Raw genomic sequence first — 11,293 nt, forward strand, 5'->3', positions numbered from 1 at the left:
CTTAGCCAGAGGACCCAGAGGGGTTTTCTTACCAGAGAAGTAGCATACCACTAGAGGCATCCACTTGTCTTCCCAGAGATCACTATCTCTACAATCACACCCACCCTCAGATCTGACCCAGGGATCTTCCTGAGGATTAGAGAACATGCTGCTTCTATGCACCTTCTTGTCTGACCGCTCCAGGACATTGCGAGTCCGATCCTTATCCCGTTGTCGAACCCTCTCAGCAAAGGCATCCCGTTCCTCCAGGTCCTGAAGGCGTTCTCGCTCTGTCCGCTCCCACTCATCCTCTGACTCTGGCTTCTCCGTCTGTTTGCTCCCCCTGTTGCCCAGCCCAGAGGATTAAATAAGGGCATCCAGAGGTTTATTGTCCTATCATCCACCTACTTGCCCCATCCTCTCTCACTCTACTTCTGACTTACCCTCTCTTTCTCTTCCCTCTCTCAGAAACCTCTTCCTCCTCATCTTCCTCTTCCTCCTGGCATTTCTTCCGGAGGTGTTTCCGCTTTTTACGCTTCTTCTGGAGACTGCTCCCAGCCCTTCCCACAGTCTCCTCACTACTTTCCTCACTGTCTACCAGCAATTTATAAGATCGGTTCTTCTCCAGCAGGGCTCGGGCCTGTCGTTCGGCTGCCCGAGCTGGCTTTTCTACTACTGCCTTCCGTGGTACCTGCCAACAGAGGAGAAGATAATGGAATTTAAGCAACTCCTGATCTCTGCCCACATCCTTTACCTTGTTCCTAATTTAAGGAATGACTTGACCAGCCTTCCTTTGCACCATGTTCATTAACCTGAATGGGGCCTCTCAGCTTCTGAACTTCCTTTCAGTCATTCATTTAACAAACATTTACTGAAGCCTGTCCCAGGCACCAGGTACTTGCTAGGTACTAGGGATACAGCAATAAACGAAAGAGAAAAACCCCTGCCCTCATGGAGTTTACATTCCAAACCCAATTTTCAATTGCTCAGCTGCTGTTCTTCCCAATGATTAAGTCAGTCCTACACAAGGACATGCTATAAGGATTGTTTTGCAGAGGCCTGTCACAGTACTGGCACTGTACCAGACTCTAGATTAACATAAAGTCCCTATCCTTACATCACTTACATTCTAACTTTATCTCTTGCCAAGTACCATATGGGACAGCAACCCTAGGCCATTTGCCATTCTCTGAACATGCCGAATACTTTCACTCTTAATACACTTTCTGAGTACCTGTTTTGTAAGGCTCACATCCCATTATCTATTAGGTAGGAGGAGTACAAAGACAAGAAACAGTCTTGTCCTCCAGGAGCTCGCCTTTACTTCTTCCTCCTTTACCTGACAATTCCAGAGAATCTTTGGGCCTGCTTTTCCTGATCACTACCCCCTCCACCCATGTTCCTACAGCAATTCCCACACCTCACTTTTCAAAACGTGGTCCTTGGACCATAGCATCACCTGGAAACTTGTTAGATTTGTTAGAAATGCTGAAATTAAGATCCCAGACCTACTGAATCTGCACTTTAACAAGAGCCCTGGATGAATCATATGCATGTTAAAATTCAAGAAATACTGCTCTATAACACTTAACCGAACATACTTAAGCCCTCTTCCATCTTCTCCACTAAGCTGGCCATCTAGCACCTAGCACAGTACTCAGGCGACAGCGGACAAAAGATACATGCTTGTGAAGTGAGCTTATTACCTAACTCTCAGATGGGGACCTTATCAGAGCCTCACCTTACAACCTAGGGCCCCTCCTCTGCTCCACCGCCTCTTCCCGCCGCACCCACGCCGGGCCCTGCCCCAGCCGCGCCCCCCACCCCCCTCCAGACACCTTGTTCCAGAGTCTCAAGGCAAAGTCACGGGCCGGCCCGCTTAGGTCCAGGGTATCGGTGTCTCGCAGGCGCTGCACGAACTCCTCGGCCGAGACGCAGCGCTGTGCGGTGCCGATCAAGAACTGGGCTACGTGCCGCTCGCTCAGCCCCAGCACCGAGTGCAATTCGTCCTGCACCCAGCGCTCCAGCCCCGCCGGCGTCGCCATGGCGACCCACACTCCCGGTGCCCGGCCCTGAAGGGTCTCCAGCAGCCGCGCTGTGGGCCGGGCGGGTCGGAGGCCTGAAGCCCAGTCTGGAGCCTCAGCTCCTCAAAGGAGCCAACTTAGGACTTTAGGGTTCGGTTTCCAAGAGCCCAAAACCGTTTCCGGACCGCGGAGGCCGGAAGCGGCCGTACTTTTCCGGTTTGAGCACTACGGCGGCCGAGCGAGTTCAAACCTCGCAGAAGTATACCGGTAGCGCGGGTAAAACATTTTCATTTCCGCCCTGCAGAATCTCTTTGTGCTCCTGATGGTCAGCCGGTGGGTGTTTCAGTCGCTCATTCATGCAACAAACGCTAAGTGCCTAATGTGTGCTAGACACAATTTTAGTCGGTGAGGGTATAGCAAAGAACAAATCAAACAAAAATCCCTTACGGAATTTACATGTATGCGGTAGGAGGGAAGCTAAGATACATAATAAATAAAACATGTTCGTTACATGGAGCCAAAAATAATGCAAGGTGTGCGTATGTTGGGGTTCTATTCCAAATCAGAAGATCAAGTCCATGCTTATTAATGATTAGCCTATACTAATTAGGAGTGAACTTTACTAGGACCGGTACTTGCAGTGTGCCTGCTGGAAAATTACTGTTTGGCCATCGCCCATGGGAACATAAACGCTCTAACAATAAGCTTTCTGCTTCTGTACCCACTCCCCCCACCCCACCCCCCACCCCCACTTGCACAACCGACCTGTGGGGTGACAGTAAAAGGAAGAAAAATAGACGTGTGTTCAAACAGGATGAAGAATGGGGTTTAGGGCTTAAAAACCCTGTACCTCTACATTTCCGGGCTGCTTAATTTGGGGTCTGCGTACCCCTGGCAGACCCAGCTGGCTGAATAAAGAGTGTGTTTCCTATAACTCACTGATTTCTGGTGGTCCGTGTGTCTATCGGGCTGGTGGCTACAAAAGCAGAAGGAATGAATACAGATTAGACATAAAGCAAGGACCTCCTAGCAAGAAGAAAGTTGAGATATGGGGGAAAAAAACAGGTGCTTTTCTTGATGCTGTCTCAGAAAGTAATTTTAAAAAATCTCCAAACTAAGGCATGTGCGAATGTGTTCTGCATTGTTGCTAATAGCTTGAAAAATTCATTGGTGGTTGCTTATTTTAAAATAAGCAGAACTCGTTACTTGACTCTGCTTGATCTCTGTTTGGCCCTGCTTCATACTTTTATGATTAATCGGACTTAGACTCTACTGTTGAGAAATGAAACATTGTTATTCCAATTAGGGTAACATCATATCATTGACTTCTTGGGAGCATTGTTTTCTGTTTCCAAAATAGACTGTGGGCACCCCTGGCATCCCTGGGCTTCCTGCCTCTACTTTCTGGGGTCACAACAGATTAGGATCTTTACTTAATTAGCTACTAACATAAGCATTCTGTTTCCCTCTGTACCCACACCGTCTCTGAACTGGTGCATTCTTTAGACACCTTGTTTGTTACCTTGCTAGTATAAAGACCTTGGCGTATATTTAAGATCAATTTGTCTAATACATTTTGTTTTTAGTTAAGGGGAGTCTCCTCTGACTAGGCTGAGAGAAGCATCCTGTAGCAATAGTACAACCATGTCTTTACTAGCCTGGAGAACTAAAAAATATGACCTGGTAAGTAAAATATAGATCTTACATATTTGTAGAATATAAGAATTCTTTGAAATGGAAAAAATCTCCCAGTATCAACTGTACTTGGGCAACAGAGCCATGAAATAGCAATGGATCTTAAACTTTTAAGAATATAAAACCCATTGTCTATCAGAGGAGATCCTGTCCCAGGAAACTGCACTTCTATACGTACACTATATTTTGCAACAAGAGATTTATTATTTAATGGTCCTGAGTTTTTGGAGTAAATGCTCCTGGATTAACAGTGTCATATACTACTTGGCTGCTTGCATCTCGGTAGTTTTCAAAATATCGGAATTCTTCAAAGTGTCCTGTTTCTAATTTTTTAGCTCTTTTCATCTATTCATTTGCTCAATGCATCATTCTAGAAATCATTTTTTTGTCTACTAGGTAGCAGGTGTGGGGATAAACCCAACCAACATAGTTCCCCTCATGTACGTGCAGTCTAGTGGCTACTTCAACTGCCCTTCCTTAAACCAGTCCTTTGAGAAAATGGTGCAGGGCTCTCCCAAAGCCCTTTCTACATATCAGTGCTGAGTTCCAGGTTCATCCTCATTCTCTTCTCCCAAAGCCAAGGCCACTTCCTCTTCCTGGCCAAAAGGAAGATGGGAGGTTTGGAATGAGGAACCCAGAGCCTCCTCCCCACATACACTTTTCTTTTTTCTTTCTTTCTTTCTTTCTTTCTTTTTCTTTTTGGGCTAAAGAAGAAGCAGCAGGGGAATCATTAAGAGCTACATTTTATTATGGAAAGTTGTTTTGTCTTTAAAAAACAGGCAATTGATAAGGAGAAATGGAGGAGAAGAGTTAAGGTGACTCATTGGTCACCCCAAACCCTTGCAATTCAATTCATTTGTGAACCTCTAAGAGTAACAGAATTAAATAACCAGATGGGGGTACACAGTTAAGAGTCCCAGCCTTCCCTCTTGGGGAAAACTGAGACATAGTAATACTGAGCAAAAGTAGAGGAAGCCACAACCCTGGTTCACTCCCAATGAGGTGTTGTAGAGGACAGGGGAGAGGATTCCACACGACTCAGGAAACAGGCATGGCTTGTAAACCTGGGACTATGGGGGACTAGGAGTTGGGGTATTCTTAAACCAGGCTGTGGTCAAGGGAGGAGGCAGGAGCTGTAAACAAAGGGGCAGCAACCTAAGAAGCAGCAGGGAGAGATGGCTGTAAAAGGAGTGGGGGCCAGGCTGCCCAGGGAGAAGAGTGCTTAAATCCTGAGAATATGGGGGTAGTGGGGGGGTCAAGGAAAGCTGTAGGGAGTGTACTCTGCCCAAGGAGATGGAGGGGAAACTCTGTCTCCACTCCCAGTGAGCTCTGTGCTCCTCCCTAGGACTTGGAGCTCACTCTTGGATCACCTAGGATGCAAGAGCACACTTGATGCACTCATACCAGGGACCTTGGGTGAGGGTAGAATTTGGGCAGTTGGCTCTGCCCCCAGAAACAGAATGAAGCAAGCAAGTTGGAAGATGTTGGTTGCCCTTTCCTGCCAGGCTCATTTTCAGGGTTGTCTGCTCTGAATCTTCTGGGCTCCAGGATCTTCAGTTCTGCGAAGGATCTTCAGTTCTTCTGTGTTGGAAGAGAGTCACCTCCGGCAGGACTCATCTGTGGGATAGAAGGCAATAATGATGGAGAATGAGTGAAGGCCTCTGCCTTCTGCCTTCCCACCCACTCCCTGCACTGAAGGCCAGTTGGCGTAAAGGTCATAATATCTTCCACATCTTGAGTGCTTGTTACTACCACATCTTAAGTGCTTGTTACTACCAGTAACAGCAGCCATACTCATTTAGCTCATATTCTGTGCCAGGCGTTCTTAAAATTTGTTTAATCTCACAATAACCCCAGGTGAGGTTAAACAATTTGATATCTAGCCATTGTTCTAGAATTACTTAATCCTCTCAACAAAAATTACTTAATTCTCCCAACAACTCCAGGATGTAGTTATTATTAACCCCATTTCATAAATAATAAATCAAAGCCAAAGGTCAGGTTATTTCCCTTGAGGTCACAACCATAAGAGAAGATATAATTCAAAATCAGGCCTGTCTGACCCAAACCCTGTGTTTTTAACCACACTAGAGCGCTCAGAAAGAATTCTCGTTTTGAAATCTGGAGACCTGATGTGCACTTCGCTTTCCAGGACCTCAGTCTCCTCATCTGTGAAAGGAGAGGGTTAAACCAAAGGTCCTGGCAGGCCTCTTGCAAGCGCCGACACTAAATCCTCTCCTTTCCTTCGGGCCCGCAGTGCCAGCTCTGAACACCAGGGGGCGGCTTCTCGCCGGAGGAGACTTGCTTACCCACTATCAGAGCCTTGGTGCGCAGCCCGCCCTGGAGCTCCCGCTGCAATAGCAGCTCTTCCTCATCCTCTTCGTCGTCAGGTTGGGCTGCTGAGGGGCTGGTGGTATTTAGGGTCTCAGGCTCCGGGCCCAGTTCCTCCAGCACCGAGCTCTCGGAGGGGTATTGGTACGTGGTCTCTAGGGCTGTCTCGCTGAAGGAGATCTTCAGCTGCGGATGGAAGGATAGGAGAGAAAGTGGAGTGGAGATCAGGTCAACTGGGAGAAGCCCTCAGGGAAGCAGGTGCAAGGTGGGGAGTGGGGCTGGATTTGTGCAACCCGCTGACTTTGCCCTCCCCATCCATCCCGGGATCCAGTTTTTCCTTTGGAAGCTGGCCCTCCAATCCCAGGTTTTCTCTCCTCAGAAACATCAGACTTTGGCCTGAGCTTTGGCAGGGCCCTGGGTAGTAATACAGGACCAAGGTTTCTACTCTTTAGAGTGTGGGAGGCAGAAGGGTAAGAAGAAATTAAAAACATGCAAATAAGTCCTGTGACCAGAAATGAATCTTTGGGTGCCCTGGGGCAATTTGGAAGGCTTCCCAGAGGAGATGAGATTTGAGCTGGCTGGGGAAGGAGTCCCATGCAAAAGCATGGATATGCACATTGGTTTCCATACCCTCAGCCCCTAGCTGTTCCTGAGAAACCCAGAATCCTGGACACTGGCCGCCTCCTGCTCCCTTCACTCCTCCTACAGCTAGAGTGGAACCACAGGGGTCTAGGGCCAGGGAGGGAGAGGAGACCAACAGAAAGCTCCAGAGGAAATGAAGACTGTCCCCCAACACATAAGGAAAAAGATAAGCCCTTTAGTCCTTGAAAGGAGCAGCTGTAGGAGGTGATGGGCAGAGAGGAAAAGTCCACTCAGATATAGGGAGAGTGCACCAGAAGGGACATGCAGAGACAGAGGCAAAATACCAGAGGGGATCTGGAGAAGACAGAAAATTCTTCCTAAACGCAGTCCCAAGAGCAAGCGAGCCCAGCTGTTCTACCCTTCCCTTTAACACTCCTAAGAAGCTCAGGGGGAAGGGGCAGGATAGGATTAACTCTGGAAGCCAAAGCGATTAAGTAGACAAATAGGAAGATTCCATGTGAACTACTCGGAAAGGTCCAGATGATCTACCCAGGCCTTCCCTAGCATCTGTTTGAGAAATCTGGAGCTGGGACCCTGCATCCCTCAGTCTCCACAAGACTGGGATGTGAAAACAAGCCTAGAGGGTGGCTGAACAGGCAGTTGCTAACATCTGGGTCCCCACGGGAAACTGGAACTCAGGGAGTGTCACTCCTTGGCTCTAAACCCTGCTTTGTATCCCCATCTCACTGGGGGCAAAAGACAGAGCTTGACCAAGGCCTATACAGTGCTGCCTACATGCCACTCCCCCTCACCTCTTGGGAGGAGGTCCACTCCAGCCACACAGATCCACTTGGGAGCGCTCCTACCTCAGGGACGTTACACTGGCTGTTAAATATACCCATGGCTCCCTCTCCTAATCACCCTATTATAAAGTTGTCCTATTCATTCTCCCACCTTTTGGCCCTCTAGCTTCCACTGATCCTTGTTCTAATTGTTTTCCCATAATCACCATCTAACCTACCAGACAGCTTACTTATTATCCTTGTGTCTGCTGTTGGTAGGAATATGGGAGTTGCTATACTGGGTAAGGAAGGGTTCATTCAGGTCTCAGATGAGGACCAAACGGAATACCAAAGAAGGGGGAGAAATGTGTGGGGAGCGCAGCCTGTATGGTTGACCCCAGTCCGCTGTGAAACCATTGATAGAATTGAGTAACAACAACCAGACCCCTTACATCCCAACTTTTTAAAAGAAACCACTTCTGGGAATCCATTTCTGTTTTCTTTTCATATCCCCTTTTGGGATAACAAGCTCCATAGTTTATTAGCCACTCTGAAAAGGGACTCATCTTATTTGCTCTTAGCCCATGTTTGACTCTCCCTTCACCCTGTTTCTCTCCTCACACAACTTCTGACTGGGCTTACCAAGAATGAATAGCCTGCATGTGGGAGATGGGCGTGGGGGGAGGGGAGGTGAGGAGAGAGTGACTCACTGCCTCCTCTCATTAGCTACGTAAGGGCACAGGGGGCTGGAGAGGGGAGGGGCCAGTGTCTCAGCCAGCCTGGAGAAGGGCAGCGGCTACAGCCCATCCTTTGGGCTCCAGTGGCAGGGCTGGGATTTCTGTAGATACTTTGATGGAATTAGCCTGCAAACAGGAGTTATTTAGGGAAGGCAGGGGTGGGGCAGAGCTGAGACAGGGCATGCCCAGCCCCTCATGGGCTGGTGCTGAGAGCAGAGAAGGTCTGAGAGAGGGTGATGGGAAGATGTCTGGGTCTAGAGAACTGTGCTGCTTTTTCCCCACCCCCACCCCCAGAGCCAGCTGCTTCCTTCTTCTCTCACCACATCCTGAGCACAGTTCTGGCAGGCCAGGGCCCAGCGTTCCCCACTCAGCCAAACCAGCCTTCCGGCCCCCACCCCAGGCTTCCTGTTTGGGCGATCTGCTTCCGGCTCCCCCCACCCCCGCCACCACTGACCTAGGTATGGTCACCATTGCAAGTCCTACCCTGCATCCAGATGGCCCCCAGACTTTGGGTCCCAAATTTCATCTCTCTCTCTCTGCTTTTTACTCCCCAAAAGCACAAGCCAATTCAGTAGGAAGTGACTTTTCTGAACACTTCACTCTAGCAGATCCTGACCCTTGCATCAGCCAAGCACGAAAGGGAAGGGGCTGGTATCAGTCAGGGGGCTCAGGAGGGACTCAAACAAACACTTTGGTTCAGGGAGGGGAGCTTAAGCTTCTTGTGATGATGAATTAGGGGATCAAATGACCCCTAAGCTTAACCGAGGTCTTTGGTTCTTGTGGTTTCTCATTGACACTGAGGACATAAAAACCATATCTGAGGATACCACATGTGGGATGAAGACTGGAGACCAGGAAGAGCTTCCTAGTCTGGGAGAGATGTGTTAGGTTCAGGGACCTTTCTTAGAGATTTTCAAGCTGGAAATTGGTGTGAAAGGAAGGGACTAGGGAAGGGGTTGGGCCAGGGCTAGGGGAGAAGTCAATCTGGCTGCTCCCATTTTCCTGCACATTCCAATTCCAGTTTAACCTCTGACTCTCTGTTGGCCTCAGCCCCTATCCTTGTCCTCAACTCCCATTGTACTCCCTGCTCTCAGCAGTACCTCCAAATTCACTTCTCTCTTTTTCTACCTCAAGGGAAAGGAGTACCCAGGGTGGCAGGAAGAGAGGGGAAAACCGAGTGCTGAGCCAGTTCTGAGGAGGGAGGGGAAGCCCAGGGAGGAAGGCAGGGAGGAGGGGGTATTTTGGAAGAGGAGAAGGCCTTTTTTGTCCCAAGAGAGAAGGGAGCACTGTCTGAAGCAGTGGCCCAGCTGGGGTGTGCAACCCCGAGGTCACTCACTTTAAATGGCCTCTATGTGCCTCTCTGCCATGAGGCAGACTTGCTCTTTGGCCAGCCCTGCTCCATTCCCCATCCCCTTCTCCATCCTAGGATGTCCTCACTCAGTTCTACCCACCTCTTTCTTGGGACTGTAAGATCTTTCTCTACTCACTTCTTTCCCTCCTTTTTCAGTAGAACTCCAAAGCCACCTCCTTTGCCTCCCTGGGCTTCCTGACCCAACATTTTCTCCTTTGAAGGCTGTAAAGGCTTTCACCCTGGTGATCCTGCCATCATAGATTCAAGGCTGTTGTCCTGTCTCCCACCAGATGGGCTGAGTTGGTTCACAGACTCAGAGGAAAGGAAGGAAAGAAATGGGCATGTGTGCGTGTGCAAGTGTGTTTGTGTGTGGATTCAGAGCCTGAGGGAGCGGAGTAAGCAGCCTGGGCACACCCTGAGAGAGACACACCCAGGGACAGCTCTAGATTGCTAGCAGGATCCTTGGCGCTTTGAAATGAATGGAAAAGGAGAAAGGAGGGCTACAAGAAGGAAGGGTGGCAACAGGAATTAACAAGAATAGAGGAAGACCAAAATACAAGAGTATAAAAAAGAGAGTCCAGAGGGAACAGATGAGTGGGCTTCTAAGCAGTCTGGCTTGGCTGCTCCCTACCTGTTTGTGGTGCCTTTCAGGGGACCCCTTGACAAGGCAGCTGCGGCTGAGGCGGAGGTAGCCCCCCAAAACCAAGATCTCCTCAGCAGTCGGGTACCGCTTCTTCCCAGACCCAGTGACTGCAGCATCAGCAGCTGGAGTGGCAGGGGCTGCAGGGGGCACAGACCGCCTGGGATTGACCGTGAAGGTGTGTCCGCTGCGGCGGGGTGCCCCCACCCCTGGCCCTGCCTTCACCCCATAGAACAGCCGGCTCATGAGGGGATCCCCAGGGGACTGGGGGGCAGGCAGGGCTGGGGGTGGGGGAGACAGAGGGGCTGTGGTTGGGGGCCGGAGTTCCACTGCTTCCTCTTCCTTCTGTCTAGAGCCTCCAGTCCCAGCGTCCTCTGGTGGGAGGGGGGAGGGGACAGAGCAGAGGTTCTGCAGGGTGCTCAGAGACCTGCCGCGAGCCCCTGCCTCCTCCTTTTCGGCTTCCCCTTCTCCAGCCTCTGCACCAAGGGGCACCAGATACTTCTCAGCAGACTCTGGAGGATCTGACTTCTGAGTTTGAGTCTCTGTGTCCCTGGATGTCCATTCTCGAACCTTCCCAGAGTGCAGAGTCCATTTCCACCCTTCTGTCAGCCTTAAGCCCCTCTCACCATCCTCCAAGAGGCTAGGCCTCTGCTCTGCTGCCTGCACTCCTCCAGAGCTGCTGTCTGGAGCCTCCTTTGTCAGGGTCTCTGACAGCCCTGTAATCTCCTCTGGAGTCATCCTTGGAACTGGCCTCTCTTCTTTTAGCCCACATTCCTCTGAGCAGTCTTTTCTTTCTTCTCCTGAGCTCAGCCTCCATTCTGATGCCTCCAGTTGTATCAAACTTTGTTCATGAGACTCTCTGGAGTCAGGCCTCCATTTATGGGTCTCTGTCAGGCCCATCTTCTGATTGTTAGACTCCGCTGGGCTCAGTCTACTTTCTACCACCTCTTTTCTCTTGGGGCTTTGTTCTCGAGGCTCTGCCAGTCTCAGATTCCGCTCCAGCATTTCTCCGGGGCCCAGCTTCCATTTCCATGTCTCCGACAGCCTGGAGATTCTGTCTCCAGCCTCTCCTGAGCTCTGCCTCCAGTCGTGAGCCTCTGAAGGCCTGGGGCTCAACTCTCGGGCTCCCCCTATCCCTAGCTTCCTCTCTCTGGCTTCCCTGGGACTGAGCC

The 11,293-nt window shown here is 50.0% G+C and overlaps 2 protein-coding genes across 3 annotated transcripts in view; both read right to left on the minus strand.

Annotated features, from left to right (window-relative positions):
* The window catches only part of DHX16 (DEAH-box helicase 16), a 14,127-nt gene extending 11,898 nt beyond the window's left edge, over window positions 1–2,229 (minus strand). Inside the window, exons 1-3 of the mRNA XM_006913659.2 lie at window positions 1,818–2,229; window positions 423–670; window positions 163–322 (exon numbers count right to left, since the gene is read on the minus strand). Of these exons, the coding sequence (XP_006913721.1) occupies window positions 163–322; window positions 423–670; window positions 1,818–2,024 (615 nt within the window). The 5' untranslated portion in view covers window positions 2,025–2,229. The remainder of the gene's footprint in view (window positions 1–162; window positions 323–422; window positions 671–1,817) is intronic.
* Window positions 2,230–4,423: 2,194 nt separating this feature from the next.
* Window positions 4,424–11,293, minus strand: part of PPP1R18 (protein phosphatase 1 regulatory subunit 18) — a 9,108-nt gene continuing 2,238 nt past the window's right edge. For both annotated transcript variants that reach the window (XM_025048048.1, XM_025048047.1), the window contains exons 2-4: window positions 10,113–11,293; window positions 6,008–6,215; window positions 4,424–5,315 (exon numbers count right to left, since the gene is read on the minus strand). The exon at window positions 10,113–11,293 is cut by the window's right edge and continues 485 nt beyond it. In XM_025048048.1, coding sequence (XP_024903816.1) covers window positions 5,296–5,315; window positions 6,008–6,215; window positions 10,113–11,293 — 1,409 coding nt within the window. In that variant the 3' untranslated portion in view covers window positions 4,424–5,295. The remainder of the gene's footprint in view (window positions 5,316–6,007; window positions 6,216–10,112) is intronic.

The sequence above is a fragment of the Pteropus alecto genome, unplaced genomic scaffold (genome assembly GCF_000325575.1).
Source record: "Pteropus alecto unplaced genomic scaffold, ASM32557v1 scaffold555, whole genome shotgun sequence".
Lineage (NCBI taxonomy): Eukaryota > Metazoa > Chordata > Mammalia > Chiroptera > Pteropodidae > Pteropus > Pteropus alecto.